The following is a 25,147-nucleotide window of genomic DNA, read 5'->3' as shown; positions in this document are numbered from 1 at the left end:
AAACTACAATGCAAAAAGATACATGCACCCCTGTGTTTATAGCAGCACCATTCACAGCAGCCAAGTCATGGAGACAGCCTACATGTCTGTCACCAGATGAATGGGTAAAGAGGATGTGGTGCATATATACAATGGTGTATTGTAATCTACATATACAGTGGATAAACTGCAATGGACAAGAATATTAAAAACAGAATGTGTGTGCATAACTGAGTTACTCTGCTGTAAGCAGAGATTGGCACAGCACTGTCAGTCAACTGTGTTTCAGTTAATAAAAGAGTAAAGTAGTAAACACAAAAAATCTTAAGTAATACATATTTTCTTTGTTTTGGTCATTTTATAGTTCATACACACATAATTTGCCATCTCTTTTTAACAGAACATTGAAAGTTAATCTTGAATCCTCCACCCATTTTCAAAAATTTAAGTGAATATGTTTATTTCTACTAGGGATGTATAGTATTTTGTATTCTGTGCTTACCTTAAATCGTTCTTAAGGTGGTGTGTGCTAAGTCGCCTCAGTTGTGTTCAGCTCTTTGCGACCTGTGGACTTTAGCCCACCAGGCTCCTCTGTCCATGGGATGCTCTAGACACGAATACTGAAGAGGGTTGCCATGGCTTGCCTCCGGGAGATCCTCCCAACTCAGGGATCAAACCCGCATCTCTTCAGTCTCCTGCATTGGCAGACATGTTCTTTGCCACTAGCGCCACCTAGGAAGCCCCAAAGGAATAAATAAGGGACTAATACACATATCTTAATTTTTCATCCTTTCTAATGAAAATTTTATATCATCTGTTTGAAGAACTATGTTGGTTCAGAATCATTAGCAATTTGTGTTTGTTAATTGATGGGTGTATCAGTGTGATTACTGCAAAATGCAGTATCAGGAATGTATTTTTTCCAGAAAACTGATATTAATGATTTAAAATTTTTATTGCAGCTAGAACGAGTAAATCTGTCTGCAGCTCAGACACTGAGAGCAGCTTTCATTAAGGTGAGGCACAGATAATTTATTATTATGGTGATTAAAATGTATCTTACAAAGAAATCTATATACCATGTCATAAATGTCAGTTTTCTTTTTAACCTTTCTGGATACCTTTCTCTTTTGTTTTTGTTTTGCTGTTTAGTGAAAACCTTTTCAGTCATCTTGTGCCTGTTTTAGTGTACACTTTTAAAGCTTAAAACACTCTGAAAAAGTGAGTTGGAACAAGTGCTGTTTCAGTAGCATTCAGCTTTTCATCACTTCGTGCTTCAGAATATTTTCTCTTTAGCTTTAGAGTATATTTTAAAATTCGGTTTTATTTGATATATTAAAAACTTTCATAAAGTTACACCCAAAGATTTTCTTCATGCTCTTTTTAACTATAGAACGTAAGTGTAAAACTGTGTTTTGAGTGGGAAAATAAGACCTCTGTGTTTATCACATCAAGGATATTTTGAGGATCAGCTGAGTCACTCAGGATGAACTTTTTCATTGTCTTATTGTTTCATTGCCCTGAAGATGTTAAGTTGATAATTCCTAGCTTACATGTTGCTGTTGAGCATTTAACATATAGCAAGTTCAAATTGAGTTGTACTCCAGGTTTTGAAGATGAGTACCAATAAAAGAATATAAGCAACTCAGTAATATGTACTATGTTGATTGCATGTTGAAATGATAATATTTTGGGTGTACTCTTAAAATAACTTCATGTGTTTTTTTCTTTTTACTTTTTTAATGTGGCTACTAAAAATTTAAAATCAGATAGGCTCCTACTGAATATTTCTATTGGATAGCCCTACTCCACTTACTGAGTGCAGCCTTACATGTAAGACTTAATCCTTTTCATCCTAAATATATATCCATCTCAATCACTTCAGGTGTGTCTGACTCTTGTGATACCATGAACTGTAGCCTGCCAGGCTCCTCTGTCCATGGGATTTTCCAGGCAAGAATACTGGAGTGGGTTGCCATTTCTTTCTCCAGGGGATCTTCCCGACCCAGGGATTCAACCCACATTTGACTCTCTTATATCTCCTTCACTGGCAGGCAGGTTCTGTACTACTAGCGCCACCTGGGAAGACCTAGATACATATCAGGGTGCCCAAATTTTTAATTTTTATTTACTTTTTGTGTGTTTGCTCCCATCAATAGCTAAAACGACTTATATTTCAAGTATTTTAATGTTTAAATCTAGAATAAATTTATAGTTGAATCTCATTGGAGTTGAAACTGTGAATATTCAGCTTGATTTCTTTATGGCAAAGGTTAGCTTATTGATACCTCTCTTACCTGGTAGCATAAATAATGTCATTAGACATCTGTCTATTTCACTACTAGAAATTACATTTTGTGTATTGATCAGTACTATTTTGATGTAATACTCTAACATGCAGTGCCTGTATACACATGCATACTAATTTTATTTAAATATATCCTGCCAAATCGTTGGTTCAATGAAGAGAATGAATGAAGCAGCACCATCCTTAGTGGAGTTTTTTGTTGTTTATTTGTTTTTTGTTTTCTTCTTTGCGTTAAGTATCAGTGTGATTTGGAATGGTATATTTGGTTGTCAGGGTGGCATTATGGGGAATATTTTAACCATCTTTGTGGCCAAAGAAGGGAAAGTGATCCCTTGCACACTGTAGTATTGATAAGGCAAAAGTCAGTTTTTTGGCTTTTCCGATACCAAAAAGAGAGAGAAACTTCTCCAATGTGTCCTCATAAGGAAGACTCACTCTCAAGTATTTATTATATACCCACTGACAGTCATAAAAGACATAAAGTAATGAACTTTATTAAGCTTTTCCTTGTAATATCCTTATATATAAGCTGACGTTTTACCTCTAAAGTACACTTAAAAAGCAAACTGTTTAAAGTATGTGGTTATGATAAATCTGGTTAAATGTGATAGATCTGGGTAAATTTTATTCATGGCACTGATTCTTTTTTTTTTTAATTAATTTATTTTAATTGAAGGCTATTTACTTTACAGTGTTGTGGTGGTTTTTGCCATACTCTGACATGAATCAGCCATGGGTGTGCCTGTGTACCCCTGCCCTGAACCCCCTCACACCTCCTTCCCCATCCTATCTCTGGGTTGTCCCAGTGCACCAGCTTTAAGTACCCTATTGCACACATCGAACTTGGACTGGCGATCTATTTCACATATGGTAATATACGTGTTTCAGTGCTATTCTCTCAAATCATCCCACCCTTGCCTTCTCCCACAGAGTCCAAAAGTTTGTTTTTTACATCTGTGTCTCTTTTGCTATCTTGCATGTAGGGTCATCATTACCATTTTTCTAAATTCCTTATATATGTGTTAGCATATTATATTGGTGTTTTTCTTTCTGACTTATTTCACTCTGTAGAATAGGCTCCAGTTTCATCCACCTCATTAGAACTGACTCAAATGCATTCTTTTTAATGCTGAGTAATATTCCATTCATGACAGTGTGATCACTCACCTAGAGCCAGACATCCTGAATGCAAAGTCAAGTGGGCCTTAGGAAGCATCACTATGAACAAAGCTAGTGGAGGTAGTGGAATTCCAGTTGAGCTATTTCAAATCCTAAAAGGTGATGCTGTGAAAGTGCTGCACTCAATATGCCAGCAAATTTGGAAAAGTCAGCAGTGGCCACAGGACTGGAAAAGGTCAGTTTTCAATTCCAGTCCCAAAGAAAGGCAATGCCAAAGAATGTTCAAACTGCCACACAGTTGCACTCATCTCATGCTAACAAAGTAATGCTCAAAATTTTCCAAGCCAGGCTTCACAAATACATGAACTGTGAACTTGCAGATGTTCAAGCTGGATTTAGAAAAGGCAGAGGAACCAGAGATCAAATTGCCAACATACGTTGGATCATCGAAAAAGTGAGAGAATGCCAGAAAAACATCTACTTCTGTTTTATTGACTATGCCAAAGCCTTTGACTGTGTGGATCATAACAAACTGTGGAAAGGTCTTCAAGAGATGGGAATACCAGACCAGCCGACCTGCCTTGTGAGAAATCTATATGCAGATCAAGAAGCAACAGTTAGAACTGGACATGGAACAATAGACTGGTTCCAAATAGGGAAAGGAGTATGTCAAGGCTGTGTATTGTCACCCTGCTTATTTAACTATATGCAGAATACATCATGAGAAATTCTGTACTGGATGAAACACAAACTGGAATCCAGATTGCTGAGAGAAATAGCAATAAGCTCAGATACACAGATGACACCACCCTTATGGCAGAAAGTGAAGAAAGAACTAAAGAGCCTCTTGATGAAAGTGAAAGAGGAGAGTGAAAAGGTTGGCTTAAAACTCAACATTCAGAAAACTAAGATCATGGCATCTGGTCACATCACTTCATGACAGATAAATGGGGAAAAAATGGAAACAGTGACAGACTTTATTTTTGGGGGCTCCAAAATCACTTCAGATAATGACTGCAGCCATGAAATTAAAAGATGCTTGCTCATTGGAAGAAAAGTTATGACCAACCTAGATAGTATATTAAAAACAGAGATATCACTTTGTTGACAAAGGTCCGTCTAGTCAAAGCTGTGGTTTTTCCAGTAGTTGTGTATGGATGTGAAAGTTGGACTATAAAGAAAGCTGAGTGCTGAAGAATTAATGCTTTTGAACACTGATGTTGGAGAAGTCTCTTGAGAGTCCCTTGGACTGCAAGGAGATCCAACCAGTCCATCTTAAAGGAAATCAGTCCTGAATATTCATTGGAAGGACTGATGCTGAATCTGAAACTTCAATACTTTGGCCATCTGATGTGAAGAACTGAGTTATTTGAAAAGATCCTGATGCTGGGAAAGATTGAAGGCGAGAGGAGAAGGGGATGACAGAGGATGAGATGGTTGGATGGCATCACTGACTCAATGCACATGAGTTTGAGTCAACTCGAGGAGTTGGTGTTGGACAGGGAGGCCTGGAGTGCTCCAGTCCATGGGGTCACAAAGAGTCGGACACGACTGAGCGACTGAACTGAACTGAACTGAATATTCCATTATGTATATGTACCACAGCTTTCTTATCCATTCGTCTGCCAGTGGACATCTAGGTTGCTTCCATGTCTTAGCTGTTGTAAACAGCATGGCACTGATTCTTAATTAGGGATAGTGAGAGTTATTTGGAGGAAAGTATATTAGTTTTGCATTGATTTATTCTTAATTACTATATTCTGTTTGTTAAAATTTCAAATGATTTTAAAGGAGGGCATGCATTAAAAACATTAAGATTTTGTGATTTTTAAACTTTAACTTACTTGAAAAAAAACCTTGCCCAGCCATATATCTGTATTTATATCCAGTTATATTTTCATGTTTCCAGTTCTTGGTTCATAGCACCAGTGATATTTATCAAGCTTTAATACCTATTTTTGTTATTTGGAGAAAAATAATTTTTCCCAAGATAATAGTGATTATTATCTTTTATGATATCGATCCTGCTTTCCCCTCTGGGAGGTTTCTGATAGTGTTAAGGATCATTGATCCCAAGAGAGGGTATTTCTGCCCTTGGCTTTTCATAAAAGTTGGATAGCACAGAGTTTAAGATTGTATTCTGAAGAAAAACTTGAAGGTATAGATACAGTGTCTGATTTAAGGGTTTTTCAGTTAGAGTCACTGGTTATGTTTGAGGCCTCTAAGATAAAAAATAGTTTAACTAGGACGTCAGCCAGAAGATGCTAAACTACTGTTCCCAGAATATGTGCCAAGGTACCTCGGGACCCTGCAGCAAACTCAGAGGGTTGTCATGAGATATTTTAAACATTTGAAGGAATAGGGGACTTCAGCATTAACTTGACACTGTGTGAACAAGCTTGAGACAGTTTGCAGTTTCAACATCTTCATCTGGGCTGCATTCCTTTCAGTGATGTCATATCTGTGAAACTGGACTTTGGCCACTGCTGTTGATAGAAAGCAAGTTCACAAGAAAATCAGTGTACAATAGGAAATGAGGGTAGAAAGTTCTAATCTAATTCCAACATTTGAGAAATTGTGCAGTACCCAACAGGTTCTCACATCTCATTAATAATAAATCATGATTATTTAAGAATAAATAAAATATTTTTCTTTCAATTCATGTGATTTTTTAAAGGCTACTCAGTTGTTAGGACGTAAGTACTTACTAAAGCTGTTTGAACTTTACTTACTACACAGCAGTGTTAGGTATCTTGGTATTTCTTTTGGCAGTAAGAACACTGAACTGAGTTAAAGTAGGGACATCTGTGAGGACTCTAATGCTTCAACTATGGCATTTGAGGGCTCCAGACGAGCTGGGTACTGAAAGCATCATTCTCACACTTGGAGAAGCATTTTACTTTTTCCATACTTCATTGTAACTTAACCAAAGAAGTTGTATTTTTCTGTTGGCATTCTCTGGAAGCACATAGAAAATCTCCCCCACTTTCTAAGATAATTCATTGTGTAGGTAGATATAATGTTACTCAGAAAATAAACCACTCTTACCAAATACTGGCTTGTTTCACTCTTATCCAATAACTATGTTATTTTGTGGCAGTTTACCAAATTAATAATGTTGACACCATCTTAAGCCTTTTTTGTACAGCTTATCTTTCAACAACTCTTATTTATTAAAATAGATTTTTAAATACATTCATGAGAGGGAAAATCAAACAGATTTTAAAGAATAATTCAGTAGGACATACTTTATTAACTGTCAAAATGACTTTCCTGTAAGCATTTGACAACAGTTAAAATGATCCCAGGATTGAACTAAATGTGTATGTTTTCTTTTCTGCTTTCATTCCACAACCTTTCAGTTTTTGGTGCTTGAAATCTAATAAGAAGCAAGATGTTATAATGTAAAGAGCTGAAGCAAGCTGAAACTGCAGTGATACCAGAATTGAGGCGGCAGAAGCTAAACATAACTTGGCCCATCAGGAAGCAAATAGATTGCCATTTGATAGATCATATTTACTATGTAGTACCAGGGCAAAAAAGAGAGGAAATCATCAGCATGATGATTAAAATTGGCAGGCATCCTAAAAGAAACAGAGTGTGATTACAAAATTTTTTTAAAATAATAAAATGGGGCGGAATTACAAGGGAAAATCCAAATCTTGAAAACTAACTTTGGTAAACTCAGGACTTTTTATGTTCATTCTTGAAATGACGAGAAGATTTTAGTGCCCTAGGGAACGTAAGTAACAGAATCAGTGCAAACTCATTAGTGAAACAAGCTTAGGAGGTAGTAAAAGGATTAATGGTTTTCTGAAAGCTAGTGAAGGAAATATTCTTGCTGCAAAAATAAAGTAGGAAATGAAAATCATTGTGTGAGAATGTAGTTAAGGGATCATATAGCTTCAATAAAACCTCCAAAATGAATCCTGTTTTTTTGTTTGTTTGTTTTTCCTGATAGTCTGCTAATTTAAATGCAGAGAATCTGCAGCAAAGAAATTGGTGAGATGAGTTACTCTTTGATCTTCAAGTTGAAATACTGCTTAATGAAAAAGAGCTAAAAATCTTCAGTGTCTTTAAACTATTGAAAAAAGTAATTGAAAACCTATCTATATATATATACATGTACATATATTTACTCTTTATTTCTATGTTTGTTATTAGTTTTATTGCAAGTGAGTATAAGTGAGAAGTAGGAAATGTTAAATACATTATGTTCAGATGGAAGTTTGGATCATGACTGTAGTAATTTATGGATGCACAAACTCTCCCCACATATAAGTGAATGGCATCACGACGCTTGCTTTGCAAAGATTTCTGCCCTTATATGTAAGTTGATCAGTTTAAGGAGGTCCCAGGAGATTCTGAATGGTTAGGTTTTGGCTTTAAAATAATGATTCAGTTTCTGTATTTCAAAACTAGCTTTCTCTTTCTTATAGGCTGAAAAAGAAAATCCGGGACTCACACAAGACATAATTATGAAAATTTTAGAGAAAAAAAGTGTAGAAGTCAACTTCACAGAATCCCTTCTTCGAATGGCAGCTGATGATGTAGAAGGTAATCAGAAAGTCTTGTTTAGTTTTCTTACAGATATTGAAAAGCTCTTCCTCCAAATCTTTCTTATTTGATAAAAGTTGCTCCTCCCCTCCCTTCCTCTCCCCTTCCCCTTCTCCTCCCTTCCCTCTTACTGTTAGTGTTATTGTTATTATTTTGAAATGAAAATGGGGGGAGGCAGGGAGGAACCCATATAAAATAGAAATGTAATTCTTTTTATTTTTTGTCAGATTGAGTTACTAGAAGTAAAGCATTTGTTTATGCTACATGGTTTATTTTTTCCCCCTATTAATTAATATGTTTGATGAGTTCTAGTTTAATGAAGAGAGAAGCTCTTTGGAATGGTGGTTTTATTATTGTGTTGACTTTATGCAGATACCAGTTTGAAAGTAATGAGTTTCTTCTTTTTAAACTTTAGTATAGCATGTTTGTGGGGTTTTTTTGTTTTTCTTTTCAAATACAGATTTGAGAGAACAATATTACTAATCATCCTTTTGGCCTCTTTTCATGTTTTTGCTTTTTTAAATAATTAGAAATGTATGTGTGCTTGGTCGCTAAGTCATGTCCAACTCTGCAACCCCATGGACTGTAGCCCGCCAGGCTCCTCTGTCCATGGGATTCTCCAGGCAAGAATACTGGAGTGGGTTGCCATCTCCTTCTCCAGGGGATCTTCCTGACCCAGTGTTCGAACCCATTGTCTACTGCATTTCCTACATTATCAGGCAGATTCATTACCACTGAGCCACCTAGGAAGCCATGGGTTTCACTTAAATTTAGTAGTCATTTTCCCTCTAACTTAGAAAAACATAGAGGTATAATTTCTCATGTGTTTATTAAGGGAGAACAAAAATAGTTATTTTAACTGATTCTGTAAATTATGAGAAAGTCCACATTATTATTCTGGATTGAGCACTTACAGCCTCTCAGGCCAGGTTGTATTGACGAGTTGGTAGAGTTGTAATGTTTCCAAGTCTACAGTGAATCTGGTTGTAAAGTTTTTGCCTTTGCTGCATCTGACTAAACTTCCTTACCAAAGTTGCTGTTTTGTGATGCCAAGCCTTATGTTGGACTTTCTATGGTGGTATTTTTGTTTTAAGTGAGATTTCAAGAATGTGCTGAAGAGTTCAGTAGGTTTGGAGTTTTGATGTAATGAGCCATTGTATGTTCAATGTAGAGGTTTCTTTCATTAAACTCATATTCACCATTGGCAGATATATATTGCCACTGTATTTGTTATAGATGTCATTACTTACTAAATGTTCTTTGTGAAATGTAAGTTGAGAGGCCTGAAAATTTTGAGTAAGCCTTCCTTTTAAATTTTATTTATTTCTAAGATTTCATGGAATTTCCATTTATCCCATATTGAAAATGTTCATTTTTTTATCTTCTGATATTTTACTTGGAGGGAGCCCTAATACAATTACTGAACTAAGTTAAACTGTAATGAATTCTGCTTTGTAACCTTGTTCTTCCTAGTTTTCTAGCCTTTTATCTTCCCACTCACCTCCTTGACCAACACATTGGAAATTCTTAGACTTGAATTTGGCAGTAAGCTGCATGGTGTTTTTTACTACGTATTTATTTCATCAGAGTATATGATTGAACGACCAGAGCCAGAATTCCAGGACCTAAATGAAAAGGCACGAGCACTTAAACAGATTCTCAGTAAGATCCCAGATGAGATCAACGACAGAGTGAGGTTTCTGCAGACAATCAAGTAAGCAGCTTTTGGTTTGGTTCTTCTTCTTTTTTAAGTACTTCAAAAGGGCCACTCATTTTAGATATTTTACTGTGGTATGACATTAATGTTAAGTTGAAATATTAATTTGAAATAAAAAATCTGAAAATTGCTATATTTTTTTATTAATTTCTAAACTGCCTCTGGCTTCTGAGTACAGTAAAATATTTTAGAATGTTTCATTTAAAAGCAGAGAATGGAATGTACATAAACTAGAATGCAGTTTGAACTTCATAAGAAGTGGAAGAGTGTAAATGTCAGATTAAAGTGAAGAGGGTAGTTGAGATTGATAACAAAGGATACCAATACTGTTTTTTATTTCAGAAATAGTTCATGTTATTAGCTTATATAATGAAGTACTCTTAGTTGTAAATAGCACTTTCTAATACTGACCAAATTGTGAACCTCCCAAAATCCTTGCATTTGGGATGCAGAGTGGAAGAAATTGAGCTGACACAGTTCACTTCAGCAAGAAGCCTGCTGATGGGCAGCAGCAAGAAGGGTTCTTCTCGAACAGGGACACCAGTACCTCCCCCCGGGGGCATGCTCAGCGGTGAGAGGGTGGAGGAATCAGAGGGGAGCTCCAAATGTAATTTCTAGATGAGTGTTTTTAAACTAAAGAGTCTGATAATTTTCTTCCACCTCAATGGGTAGACCAAAGAACTGGGAATAACTAGTGGGACTATCAGTGCAACCTTTTGGTGAAACAAGTAGAAATTGCTAGAAAGGAGGAGTGGGAGGGAGGTTCAAGAAGGAGGGGACAAATGTCTACATGTGACTGACTCATGTTGTTGTATGGCAGAAACCAACACAGCACTGTAAAGCAATTATCTTCCAATTAAAATAAGTTTAAAAAAAGCAGGTAAGCACTATTGGAACCAGACTTTTAAAAAAAAATATTGCTAGAAAGGAAGGATTTAGCACAAATCTTTTTCTGGAAGAAGCTGCATCATAACATTACATCTTTCAAGAACTGAAGGAGGCTCCCCTGGAATAAATATTACCATACATCTTACAGGAAGAGTGTTCTCTGTAATTCACATAGCAAAATTATATTTTAGCTGACTGGCTACATTTTGTTGGGATAGAGGGAGGAGTGTGACCCATTTTAGAAAATAATGGTAATAGGTACCAACTCAACTATCAAGGAATGACCGTGTTCTTTTTGGTCCTCTGATTGAGTATCGGAGAGTACAAAAGACTCCATTGACTAGTCAAGTCCATGTCACAAAGACTAAAACCTTAAGGTAAATATTTTACTTTTATTGGAAAGCCTCAGCTTTCCTTAGTTGTTTTTATTACAGATTTTTATTTTCAGTTTTGTATAAAGTGAACATGTTTGGCCTGTAAAAGCATAATTGTCAGTGATCTCAAACACAACTGTTTAAACACTTATTTCTAGAATTTTCAAATAATATAATTTATTTTGATAATCATATGCTGCATTATATAACCTGGTTTGAACCTAAGCAGACTGACTCCAAGGACTTCTCTGGTGCTTTCCAATCATAGAGATTCATAATGTCGATCTAATCAGGTGATTGAAAAAAAGAATGTTTCTGCTGTTTGGAAGAGGCCTGGTAAAGGGCATCCTGTGTATTGGATGTCGGTAGGTAAGAGGGAGAATAGTGTTGTGGTTGAAGTTGGGAGTGAGATGGTACACCCAGAACCCTCAGCCTGCTATTTTGATACCCTCTTTCCACTTCAAGGACTCCTGGACTCATCTCTGCTAAACCCATTGTTACTCTAAAGAGAGGGAGTTTGAAAACTTCTTTATTACCAGCCACATTTTAATCATAAGGAAGTTGAGGTCAAGGGTCTCTGAGTCTTGTCCTTAGTCATGGACAGAGGCTGAATTAGGGTCTTGTCTCAGTCTCATTTGCGGGGCAATAATAGTATTTCAGTTCTGTTTTCTGGAGTGTGCTCCGCACAACTGAATTAAAATTTATTTTGTATCCATTTTAAGAGGGATCACTTGCCATGGAAATTTTGTTGATAATATGTATTGTTTCTAAGACTGAAATTTAACCCTGTGTGTATTAGCATGGATGGCTATGGCTATTTGTATCACTGACACATGTAGGTAAATTTTGATATATATTGTTACTGCTATTAATTGTTTGACAAATTAGTGGATAAAATTGAGCCGAAATAAAAACAGTTTATCCTTCAAGCACAACATATTGTGCAGTTATTATTTTACTTTCTCATATTTAAGGTGAATATCCTCTTCTCTCATTATTTTAACAATACTTTTCAATATACCTGTATCAAATACTTACTGTCTTAGCACTGTCCAAAATGCTGTATGAGAAAGTACTCTTGTCAGATGACAAATATCCAGATATTTTTGTATATACCAGCAAACCTAGGTTTGACTTTGCAACATCTTGCTTTGTGACCTTGGCAAGTTGCTTAGCTTCTGTGACTAGTTTCTTCCTGTGAAGATGAGGGTAACAGTTGTGAGTTTAAAATGGTAGACAGTGCCTGGCACAGAACCTCGCATCACAGCACATAAAGCATTGTGAAATAAGATTTGTCTTTTCCCTCTATGAAGTTGGATAGGAAAAATGACTTGATTAATGTTTCTGTTTGACTACATTTGAGCTTATGCAAATACTTTATGAAATTAGTTCTTAGGATACTTTCCAATTAATGGATAACTAGTGGAAACTGGATTTCATAGTCCAGAAATCTCTGCATTTATCTCTTTACCCTTATCTATATTTGAATATTCATAGGTGAGGGTTTGTAAGGGTTGGTTTTGATGATGGCCTCAAAATAGCTTTTCCAGGGTGTCCAGTCTAGACCAAATTGAACATACAGCACAGGAATTTCCTTCCTGCAGTATGTTTGTGTAAACATAATTACACAGATTTGGGTGCCAGAAGTTCTACTGTCCCATGCAATTTTTTTGTAAGTATTACATTTCTTCTGATGCCTCTTGCCCTTTTCAGCATATATGTTTCCCCAAAGTTGTCCCACTAAATACATGCAAGTTGCTAAAATTCCTTCCTACTCTGCCATCCTATATGTCTCTCATTGCTGAATTCATTAACTCCAAACTCTGCCTGTGCTTAGTCGCTCAGTTGTGTCCAGCTCTTTGCGACCCCGTAGACTGCAGCCTGACAGGCTCCTCTGTTCATGGGGATTCTCCAGACAAGAATACTGGAGTGTGTTGCCATGCGCTTCTCCCCTTCCCAACCCAGGGATGCACTACAATTGTTTTACCCCTCAGGTTTTCCTCAGTTTTTTATTTAATTGTCTGAAGTATTTTGTGTGTGTGTGTGCTGGTATTTTCTCTTTAGGACACAAACCCTCAAGTAGTTAACTACCTTCTCTGGCGCGAACCTTAGTGCCGTAAATGAAGATGCTGTTCTGTGTACATACAGATCATCTAATATTTGACATAAATTGCTGCAGATTATTTTAGAGAAGGCCAGGCCTAGGGACAGACAATCTTGGTCTTTATAAAGCTCTGTGGCAAATAGTGGATCAAACTTCAGCTCTAGGTTCTGAGTTCCCAAACAATAGTTTCCAAACCTGGTTCATCAGCAGAATCATGTGGGAAGTTTCTTCTCTTTTGAAGAACAGACAGATTCCCAATATTCCATAAGGTACACTACAGAATATGGTTGTCTATAAACAGCTGTCTGATTACTGTAATTTGCTTTATTGTATTCCTTTTGAATAAGCTTATTGTGGGTTTGAAGAATCTTCCATATCCAGAGATTGGACATTTTTTAATTTGTTGAAATTGTCATTTTTCTCACATAATAGGATGGTTGTATGACACCATCATTAAGCAGTAGGGGGCTTAATGCCTGTCACAGCAGTACAGGGATACAGCTTCCCTGAAAACATAAAGGAACAGTTAATGTAACTAAAAATTGTTATTACTAGAGGTCAAAAAAAGAGAGTGGATGGGTATAATTTCTATGTAAATTTATTGTCCTTTTTGAATATCTAATGTTTTAATGTTTCAACCTGTTACCGATGTATGACTTACAAGAGGTAATAAGGAAATATTTATTGAAATATTGAATTAGAAGGTCATTACTACTGCAGAATAAGCTAAAATGCTTTTTTATACCAAAAGCCTTTATATTTGTAATTTTTAGAATTTCCATATGCTTATTTACTAAAAATAAACTGTGAAACACACAGAAAAATCTGGACACAGAGCTTTTAGGTTTTCTTTAAATAGTTTAGCTGAAATGTTTTAAGTATGAAATAACTAAAATCTGACATTTGTGATTAAAAGGTAGGTAATAAAAGGTTGTGTTTTGGGTAGTATATATTGATGTTTTACTAATTCGTATCTTTACACTTGCATTGCATTTGAACAGCAAAAGTTTGTAGCAGTTAACAGCTAAGAGAATGGATATGAAAAAGAGAAGGTTTGCCTTAGAGACTGAGAGGCTGTTTGAGAATGCAGAATTTACAATAAGTTCAGTTTGCTAGAATATTGCTGTGAAGTTAGAACACGGAAATTGAAAAGGGCATAGATAGAAAAGATGAGAATTTTTAAAAATGATAACAGGGATAGGAAGAAAAGTCAACTCAAATGAGAATGATTGATTTCTTCTCTCTTTAGAAAGGGGAGAGAAATGGTGATGCACGTGCAGTCAAAGGATGATTGTTGGAAAGGTTAAGGTAGAAGAATATTCTGATTTTGTCTCTCCCAGAAATATAAATATATTTTCTAAGGAAAATAGTGACACAAAGATTTGAAAGAGGAGAATACATGGTTGTTAGAGAGGAGGCTAGATAAATGTGTCTTAAGGGAGAATAGCTACATCTGAGGAGGAAATATTTTAAACATCGAAACTATCAGGTCTATAATTTGAAATGTTTTAAATACAGGAGTGAGTTACATGTAATAGCAAAATTTCATATAATTGTTCATGAGATAGCAAAAGTGAATAATACAGTTGCTCAAATTCACCTACATGAGAAAGGAAAAGTCACAACAGGAAAATATGAGAGTCAGAGGTCTCTCTTAAATGAGTAGGTAATGCTGAATAAAATGAAAATGATCTGGGGAAGTTGGTGTTAGTTGTGTAGTGTTTCCTCAGCAGTGCAGGAGTAGCTGGGATCACAGGAGGATACAGGCTAAAAATCCCCCACTTAACCAGCCAGTCAAATATTTGACTTGATACAGTGTTCACATGGTAATTAAGTATAGTGATTCTTAAACATAGCTGTGTATGGAGACTTCTTTCAAATGAAACTGATTTTAAGAAGATCCTTTCTTTCCTCACCCAACAGGGATATAGCTAGTGCAATAAAAGAACTTCTTGATACAGTAAACAATGTCTTCAAGAAATATCAATACCAGAACCGCAGGGTAAGTTTAGTAGAAACCTTACAAGCTGCCACCCTAGATGTTGGTTTACATCTAGTTGTTTTATTGAATAATATGACTGTTGAATTATTGAAAATGGTTTTGTATCATTAATGACTGGATTTGTCCTTGAATTTGAATGTGCTGTTAAACGTGTATTTAAGTGAATACTCCTAAAACTGATTATCTATAATATAAGGTGTATTCTTAATTCTGTGTAATCTTCTGTCCCTGACTTTGGCTTTTGTGTTATTTCTCTTTTCTTACTTGTTTTTTTTTTCCTTATTATTTTTGATGTTTGTAGGCACTTGAACACCAAAAGAAAGAATTCGTAAAGTACTCTAAAAGTTTCAGTGATACTCTGAAAACCTATTTTAAAGATGGCAAGTAAGTATTATCATTTATCCCCCTTTTAAAATTGTAAAATTATGTGGCTTTCTATGATACTGAAACCATATATATTTAACTCTTCTACTATATTGTTAATACTTAAGCCAACTACTAAGATAGACTGTTAAAAATGGAAAGGGGGTGTTTGATAATCCAGCCATGACGGTAGTCTGGAGCTGCAGTTGCAGACTTTTTCTGAAAAGGGCCCGGTGGCAGATGTTTTAACGTGGCGAGCTTGTTGCAGCCATAGCGCCTCACCTCTGCCGCTGTAGCGCGGAAGCAGCTGTGGACAATATGGAGACAAGTGAGCATTTCTGTGGCTGTGTTCTAATAAAAACTTACTTTATAGACACTGAATTGAATAATTTTCAACTGTCTCATTACTTTGATTTTTAAAAAATTTTTACTGTTTAAAAATGTAAAAGTATCCCTAGCTTCCAGGCCGTACAGTAGTGAGATTTGGCTTACTGGGCTACTTTACCAACCCCTGAAGCAGTGATTCTCAAACTTGAACAGCTTCAGAGTCGTCTGGAGGGCTTGGTTATAGACAAAATGTTTTTGGGTCCAGAGTTTCTGATTCTGTCGGTCTAGGATGGGCCCAGGAATTAACATTTCTAAGAAATTTCTAGATGATATGAATGCGACAGTTCTGTTAAGAACTGTTGTACTATAGTTAAAACAGTGGTTCTCAATCCTTTTTGCACATTAATATCACTTGTATTCAGTGTTTTAAAATCCCAGTGCCTCGACCCCACCTCCAGAGCTTCTGATTCCATTGGCTTGAGTGGGGCCAGGGTTAAGGTGTTTTTTAAAAGTGCTTCATGTGTTTTTAAAGAGCCACAAAAGGTTGTAATCCACTGTCATAGAAGAGAGGCTTTCTGTAAGACAGAAAGTATACTAAAAAAGTAAATTAGATATTATTTTAAAATTTACATACACTTGGCTACAGAACATTCTAGAAAACCAAGAAATACTATGTGACTTATGTATCATACACATATACATACATACGATGTATAAACTGATCCAAAGGCTATGTCTTCTGCAGCCTCATACTTTATAGAGAATTCTTTGTACCTCAAATAGAATTTTGTGGACAAGACCATTTTCTATCAATGCTTGAAGCAGAAGAATAAATCGTGATTATTTCAGATATAGTTGGCAGGGAGCTTTAACATCCTGTCCCACCGCTGACATTTTAAGATCCTAACATCCATGTCAAATTGTTACAGTATTATTGTAGTAATATTAAAAAGTAATAAAATACATTAGAGTGGTATAATGATTTTCAGCCATTTTTAATAGTTCAAACAGATTGAAATATTTCCATTTTATTATAAATTAAAGATGTTGTGCTAAATATTGTTAATGATTTTGTGTTGTTTAATGCTGCCGTTCAGGTTGTGTGAAGGAAAACGTACCTTGTTGATTTAGTTTAAGAAGCTGGCAGGTGTGTTCTGAAAATAAACTTACACCTGTTTTTCCTTGGTCTCCTCTGCTAAGTCCAAATAACCAAAAAGCACATTAAAAGAATAATTTGCATTAAGGAGATTATTTATGATACTGATTAATTAAGAACAACATGGGATAAGCACATTAAAAGGTAGAAATTCATTTAGAGCATAACTTTGATTAATGTGAAATTATTTACTCTCATCCCTGTTTGTACAGTAGAATCACTTGGGTTCAGTTTTTAAAAATCTTTGTCCTTGGTCCCAAAGTTATTTCTAAGAGCTTAAACAGGCATACGGATTATTCAGGCTCCCTGCTACTACTTTTTCTCCCTTCAGCAGCTTTTTAAAATTACCATTGTTTGCATATGAATAACATACCACAAGTTTTCTCCCTGTGTCCTCAGAGTTGAAAATTATTAATAGAGCCTGATCTTTGAGCCATTTTTCAATAGGAGGATGAACTTGCATTGATTCATTTAATTTTTCCTAGGCCCCCTTTGTTGAGGAATGCCTAAGATAATGATACTGTCAGCTCTTCATATCCACAGGTTCCAAATCCCTTTGTTATTGTTTAGTCACTCAGTGTCCAACTCTTTTGCCCCCCGTGGACTGTAGCCCTCCAGGCTCCTCTGTCCACGGGATTTCCCAGGCCAGAATGCTGGGGTGGGTAGCCTTCTCCTCAGGAGAAGGGGTTCTTCCCAACCCAGAGATCAAGCCAGCATCTCCTGCATTGCAGGCGGGTTCTTTACCACTGAGCCACCTGCTGCTGCTGCTGCTGAGTCGCTTCAGTCGTGTCCGACTCTGTGCGACCCCATAGACGGCAGCCCACCAGGCTCCCCCGTCCCTGGGATTCTCCAGGCAAGAACACTGGAGTGGGTTGGCATTTCCTTCTCCAACGCATGAAGTGAAATGTGAAAGTGAAGTCGCTCAGTCGTGTCTGACTCTTAGCGACCCCATGGACTGCAGCCTACCAGGCTCCTCCGTCCATGGGATTTTCCAGGCAAGAGGACTGGAGTGAGTGCCATTGCCTTCTCCGACTGAGCCACCTGGGAAATTCCAAATCCTTGGATTCAACCAGTTGAAAATTTTTGGAGAAAGAAATTCCAGAAAGTTTCATGGCATTTATATTGTACTTCATCTATTTACATTGCATTTACACTGTATTAGGAATAACAAGTAATCTCGAGATAATTTAAAGTATATCAGAGGATGTGCCTAGGTTATGTACAGATACTACACCATTTTATATAAGGGACTTGAGCATCCACAGATTCTAGTTTCTGAGGGGACTCCTGGAACCAGTCCTTGTGTGATACTGAGGGGTGATTGTACAAGCTTTAGCTATGCTCCTGAAAACTGATAAGGCCACGCAGGGGGACTAAGCATCATCTCTGTGCTCCAGATCGCATGAGGATGGGCTGATAGAATGTGGTTCAGAACGAAGTAATTTTTAAGAACATATTTTTACACATTGTCAACTCTTAAATATTGAAACCACATGATTATTTTATTTTAAAAGTTTATTAATTCTAAAAGTAATTCAATTATTTTGTTTTTGAAGGAAGGTAAGGATAGGGATGAATCAAAGTAATGAACCTTTTCCCAAGTATCATCTCATTGAGATTTTGAGACTGAATATGGTATTTTAGCAGGTCTTATTTTGATAACTTGTGTGAAACCACAGCTGGAGACTACATTCGAATCCTCCTCTTTGGCCAGTTACATGTTCGACCTGTAAAATGAACTCCTATAAAATGCACTCTGGTTGTTGAGGCACCCCCCCATCATTAGCAGCCCACCAACACCTTATTGCAGCCAGGACCACTAGGGGGCAGTAACTCCTAGATAGTTTCCAATGATGCAGGACACTTAACTTCCAAGTTGGGATAAACGTTGCTACTCAGTACTAACTTGCCTTTTTTGTTGTTGTTGGTCCTAAATTGATTGTATTGCTGCTGCTAGTTTGGCATTTTAAGTATAAATATTTTTAAAGAATTAATTTTTTGGATAAAATTAATGCTTATTCTTTTCTTTTTTTTTTTTTTTTGAAACAGGGCAATAAATGTGTTCATAAGTGCCAACCGACTAATTCATCAAACCAACTTGATACTTCAGACCTTCAAAACTGTGGCCTGAGAGTTGTATATGTTAAGAGATGTACTTCTCAGTGGCAGTATTGGACTGCCTTTATCTGTAAATTTTAAAGTTTGACTGTATAAATTATCAGTCCCTCCTGTAGGGATCTAATAATCCAGGATGTTGAATGGGATTATTGCCATCTTACACCATATTTTTGTAAAATGTAGCTTAATCATAATCTCACACTGAAGATTTTGCATCACTTTTGCTATTATCATTCTTTTAAGAATTATAAGCCAAAAGAATTTACGCCTTAATGTGTCATTATATAACATTCCTTAAAAGAATTGTAAATATTGGTGTTTGTTTCTGACATTTTAACTTGAAAGCGATATGCTGCAAGATAATGTATTTAACAATATTTGGTGGCAAATATTCAATAAATAGTTTACATCTGTTAAACATTTCTTTACTTGAAAAAATGCATATATATATGTGAATATATATATGATCAGAAGACCAAGAAGACTTGGTGTAATGTCTAAAGAACTTCTAAGGGGAGCTTATTAGCAGTTTATCAGATAATAAAGCAACAAGAATTCCTATTTTTTTGTCCTTAATCACTCTGGGCAAAAAGTAGTTGATGGAGATATTTTTGTTAGTTACTATATTTGAGGTACTGAGTATTTTTCCAACCTTTGTTTTAAGAGACTTATGAGAAGCAGATGGCGGTTTATAGTGTCTTCACATTCTACTGCCATTTTTGAGCTCTGTGACTATGTAAGATTAAGTCTTTCTGGTATGCTGGGCCCTAATAAGCTTTGCGCCTTTTTTCCATAAATAGCCACAACTAATAGTAATTTGAAGCTATACCAATGCTAGTTGGTTTGAAATTGTCATGAGTGTTAATAATATTATATACACTCTTTAAATATGTACAGTTTTGGTTCACCGTAGAGAAATTCTAAGGAAATTATGTATCAAGTATTCATGTTAAGTGATTTCATTTTTCAATTATGATAAAATAAAGGAAAAAATCAGAATTTGTTTATCTTTTATAAAGATTTTAAATGTTTAATTTCTGTTGACAATATCAATTTTTTGCTATAATGCAATTTAATTATTCTTTAAAAATTTCCCCCCATTTTAGAAAGTAGATTTTTAAAAAATTACTGTCATTAGCAATACAAAAGGAAATCATCCACTTAGATGTAAACAGGAAATGTGTAGGAAAGCAAAAAAACTGATAGACAATTGAATGAAATATCATAACTTAGAGACATACTGATTTTTTTCTTCAGTGATACTTAGCTAGTAAAACACATATAATTGGTGATTTTAATACTGTGTATTTTAGGCATAAGCTGTTTTTCACTCTTGGAAGCAGATGAATGGTGATTTGCAAAACACTTGTGAATACATGAAGAAAAAAAATACTGCTTTTCTTTTCATTGAGCAGCAGACTTTTCTAACGTGAATGAGTACTATCTTTCTTCCTGTTGTCTTTCCCTCCTTAAGAGAACTCACCTGTTAACCAGTCATGCCTCAGCTCATCTTTTTTTTTTTTTAATTTTCTTTTATCTTTTTATTCTACTATGCAATATATCCCGTTTTTCTGTTTTCATGAAATTTACCTCCAGAAAGGAGATTTAGTCTCAGGATAATTCAGTTTCTTACATGATCTTAGTGGTTTGTGTTTTGGAATCAGGGAGTCAGATACAACTCCAGAGAACAGAAAAGTGGCTCCCGAGGGAAGGAAGAAAGGAGACCTTTGTTGAGCACCTCTGTATCAAGCGTTTTTCTAGACTCATCCATTTCTTACAATTCTCTTTGTAGTCCTGTGACTTTGTCATATTTGCCTTGCAGTTGAGGAAACTGGCTAAGAGAGCTTCAGTTACAAAACTGGTAATTGCCAGAGACAGGATTTGAATTCAACATTTGTCTCCAGATTCCACACTCTTTTCACTGAACTGTACTTCATACACTGCCAAAAATGCAGTGTTTAGAATAGTTTCCTTGACCAAGCTGACATAGCAGGAAATGAGACATTGTGATAAGTCTTTTTCATAAATCTAAATTTATTTAAAGAGGTCTCCTTTTATTTGAGACCATAACTATGTTTTAGATGTTTAAAATGTCTTCTCACACTGTTTTTAAACAAAGTGATACAATTGTAGTTTGGGTTTCTTTCATGATTGCACTATTGTGATAACCTTGTATGGCAAAATGAGGTTGGTAACCCAATGTAAGGCCTTCCTAATTGGTTACTAGCTTTTCATATGGAAATAATTTCAAGTTGATGGCAAATTTACCAAAACTTAGCAAGAGGAAGAATAGTGCAAAGAACATCAACTTGTCTTTTATCCAGACTGACCTATTGTTAAGATTTTACCATTTTTATATTGTCATTTGTTTATTTGTTTTCCTTTCCTTAAACTCCTGGGTCAGTTTACCCTGGGTCATTTCCATGGCTCTTTTTCTTTCATGGTGTTTACTTATGTTTTTGAAAAATACAGTCTTCTGTCTCCTGCCCCCTCCTCTCTTTATAATAGGATGTTCCTTATTTTGGGTTTCCTTGTGATTAGATTCTACTTATGCATTCTTGGTCAGAATACTACACGGTGTCCCATCCATTCCTCACTGGTGTTAATTTTGGTCACTCAGTCAAGGTGGTGGTCAGTTTCACAAATGTATAGTTACAATTTTCATCTTGCACCTGATAAGCAACCTGAGGAAGTGGTAAAGAATCTGTCTGTCAGTGTAGGAGACTCAGGTTGGATCCCTGAGTGGGGAAGATCCCCTGGAAAAGGGAATGGCAATCCACTCCAGTAATCTTGCCTCAGAAATCGCATGGACAAGGAGCCTGGCGGGCTACAATCCATGGGGTCGCAAAGAGCTGGACACGATTAGCAGCTAAATAGCAACATCAATGTTTTACCCCCAGCATCTAGTATCAATTGATGATTCTTGCTTATTCAGTCTTTACTTTGATAGTTTCAAAATGGTGATTTTCCCAATGCCAGCATATCTTATGTACCCACTCACAGTGTTCTACTGTCTAAATATGAACCTTCCTTTCTCTCCATCCTCTCATTCATCCATATCTATCCACATAAATTTTTACAGTAACTTATTTTGGTTTTCTATTTTTTCAATGGCTTAGAGTTCATTACTTATTTTGATACTTAAATGGTCTTAGATTTTGATCAGTATGAGGACCTTCTATTTCAATCTGACTTCTGTGTCCTTGTGACTTCCACTTAATCTTTTTTTTTTTTATCATAAGTACATTATCTTAAGTATGTCCCACAATTTGGAATCTGCGGTTTTTCCAGGGAGCCTTGGGGGATGATAAGAGATACACAGGTCTGGCTACTGAGTGGGCTCATTACTACTGGACGTCGTCTGCTTCTAGGCTTATTCAGACAACTAGGAAATGTGCATGTACAAACACGTACACACAAATCTACGTGTACACATACATTTTACATGTCATATGCACATTATGTGTGATTTCAGAAGTCGTGAGTTCACAGTAATACCTCCGATTGCAATCCATCCTCCTAGGATTCATTCTTACTTTCCCATTCCATATTTCTGTGTCCCTCCCCCAGAATCCCGACTCACTGAAACATCAATTTATTCACTTGTTCAGTCCTACAGTACATTCGAAATAGTTTTAGAATTTCTTTTGCCCTATCACTGTAGAAGGCAAACTTAAAAGACTGTAAGATCGTTTGCAGTTCTTTCACTGTTTGTACTCTGCCCAAGACTAAGGATATGCAATTACATTCTGTGTTCATGAGTTACTTGGATCAATCCTTTTTTTCTCCTTCACTGTGATTATGTACTTTATTCTAAATAAATTGGGTTCATTTGTTTCAGTTTTCTTCCAGGTTTAAGGTTCCTTCCCCCGACTCACCCACACCACCCACTTCGCATCCTTATACATTTATTTATTAAGAATATATAGAACATTAGCATGCTTCTAAACATAAGAACTATACCAAAAGGTTTACTAGAGAAGTGTCACACTCTTACCCGTCTGTGCCATTTCCCACCCTGCCAAGTAGGTATCCAACTCCACTGTTTTTTGGTCTTTATCCCGTGTTTCTTTTTATGAAGAAAAATAATGTGTTTTCTTATCCCTCCTTTCTTATGCAAAAGGTAGAATTCATGCAGGGAACTAACCCTCCCAGTTTGCTTAGGACCGCTGTTTCTTGGCACATGGAGTATTTAGTGCAAAAACTGGAAGAATCAGACAAATTGAGAGAATTAGTTATTTAATATAGTTGCTTTTATAAAGTGCAACTTTATTGGTGCATGGTTTACATATGTGCCTTCACAAAAATGAGGTATAATTCAGTGTCATAAAATTGACCCATTTTAAGAGTTGTGCAAACTGACTACAATTGTAGAATACTTTTATCATTATGGCAAAAGTCCTCATTCCCAGATATTGGTTCAGGCAACCCTTAAACACTTTCTGGATGTTTCATATGCATAGAATCACACAATGTTACATTTCTAGTCTGGCTTCTTTTACTTAGCATAATGTTTTTGAGGTTCAGCCATGTTAGCATTTCTATCAGTACTCAATGCTAATGAATACTCCATTATATGAATCTCCTATATTTTATCTATCCTTTAAATAGTTGATAGACATTTGAGTTGCTTCCTTCTTCACTATGATGCACATTGCTGCTATGAACATTCACCTGCCAGTCTTTTTTATTGACATGGGTTTTTATTTCTTTTGGGTGGATACCTAAGAGTGGAGATGTTTGGTTGTTTGATAAATTTATATTTAAGTTTTTAAGAAAATGTCATACTGTTTTCCAGTGGTATACTATTTTACATTCCCAGCAGCAATTGAAGGGTGTTCCCATATCTCTACGTCTTCACCATCATTTGTTAATGACTATTTTTATTATAGGCATTCTTGTACATATAAAATGATATCTCACAGGGAAATGTCCCTAATGATGAATGAAGTGCAGTGTTTTTCATGTGTTTATTAGTATTCCACATGGTTCTTTTCACAATATCTTCAGGAATCACTCCATGCCTAAGTCTATTAGAGATCCTCTCTCTTTTTTTGTTTTGGTAGCAGCCTAGTGTTGCAGGGTGTGTAGGTACCCTAATTTATTTATCTGATCAATCTCCTATGCTTGTGCATTCAGATAGTATTCAGTATTTTGCAAAGCTACAAGTAATGCTACAGTGAATGTTGTTACATACCTATTTCTGGTTTGTTTGAAGTATACGTTCAGAGGAGACTCCTGGAAGTGGGCTTGTACTAGTCAACAACGTATGTATATGACGTTTTACTAGATATTGACAAATTCCATAAACGTTGAGGCAATTTTTATTCCGCTAAAAATGTATGAGGCCTTTTATTTACCCAAAACTTCACTTAAAATTGTCAAGCTTTTGAATTTTTTACCTGATGAGTGAGAAATTGTAACTCATTATACCTTCATTTGCACTTCACTGCTATGAGTAAAGTTAGGCATCTTTCATGTTTAAGGGCCAATTCTGTATCTTTGTGATTTTGAATTTGCTTGTTTTTTTACCATGCAAAGTTTATGTAGACAAATTTATTAATTCCTCCATGAAACCATCTGGGCTTGGTGTTTTTTTTTGTGGAGTAATTGCTTGATAATTTTATTTATTTTATGCAAAAAATTTTAAGCTTTCTATCGCTACAGGAGTCAGTTTTCTAGGAAAGTGTCCATTCTGGTTTTCACATGTGTATTTCTCTTGAAGTGAGCAAACTAATGTTTTAAAAACTTTTTCTCTGTATCATAGCTGTTTCTTTGTTGTTATTTCTTATTCTGTATATTTTCACCCTCTTGTTCAGTTCATACATACATACATTTTTTGTTTGATTTACTCAACCTGTCACGTACTCCGTGTTAAAGTCTCTATTAGTAGTGTATTTCTCTGTGTATTTTCCCTGCATCTCTTGCTGTGTTTGTTTACATAGGTGGTTACTGTGTTCATACATACATACATTTTTTGTTTGATTTACTCGACCTGTCACGTACTCCGTGTTAAAGTCTCTATTAGTAGTGTATTTCTCTGTGTATTTTCCCTGCATCTCTTGCTGTGTTTGTTTACATAGGTGGTTACTGTGTTATTGGTTGTATAGATATTCATACCTGTTACATCCTAAA

The 25,147-nt window shown here is 35.9% G+C and overlaps 1 protein-coding gene across 3 annotated transcripts in view; it reads left to right on the top strand.

Annotated features, from left to right (window-relative positions):
* Positions 1-20,011, top strand: part of PDCD10 (programmed cell death 10) — a 44,213-nt gene extending 24,202 nt beyond the window's left edge. For all 3 annotated transcript variants that reach the window (XM_043874324.1, XM_043874325.1, XM_043874326.1), the window contains 6 exons: positions 942-995; positions 7,846-7,963; positions 9,551-9,677; positions 14,970-15,048; positions 15,350-15,432; positions 18,944-20,011. In XM_043874324.1, coding sequence (XP_043730259.1) covers positions 942-995; positions 7,846-7,963; positions 9,551-9,677; positions 14,970-15,048; positions 15,350-15,432; positions 18,944-19,025 — 543 coding nt within the window. In that variant the 3' untranslated portion in view covers positions 19,026-20,011. The remainder of the gene's footprint in view (positions 1-941; positions 996-7,845; positions 7,964-9,550; positions 9,678-14,969; positions 15,049-15,349; positions 15,433-18,943) is intronic.
* Positions 20,012-25,147: the final 5,136 nt, after the last annotated feature.

Source organism: Cervus elaphus, chromosome 19 (assembly GCF_910594005.1).
Source record: "Cervus elaphus chromosome 19, mCerEla1.1, whole genome shotgun sequence".
In the NCBI taxonomy this organism is placed as follows: Eukaryota; Metazoa; Chordata; class Mammalia; order Artiodactyla; family Cervidae; genus Cervus; species Cervus elaphus.
This window is presented reverse-complemented; position numbering and strand designations above follow the sequence as displayed.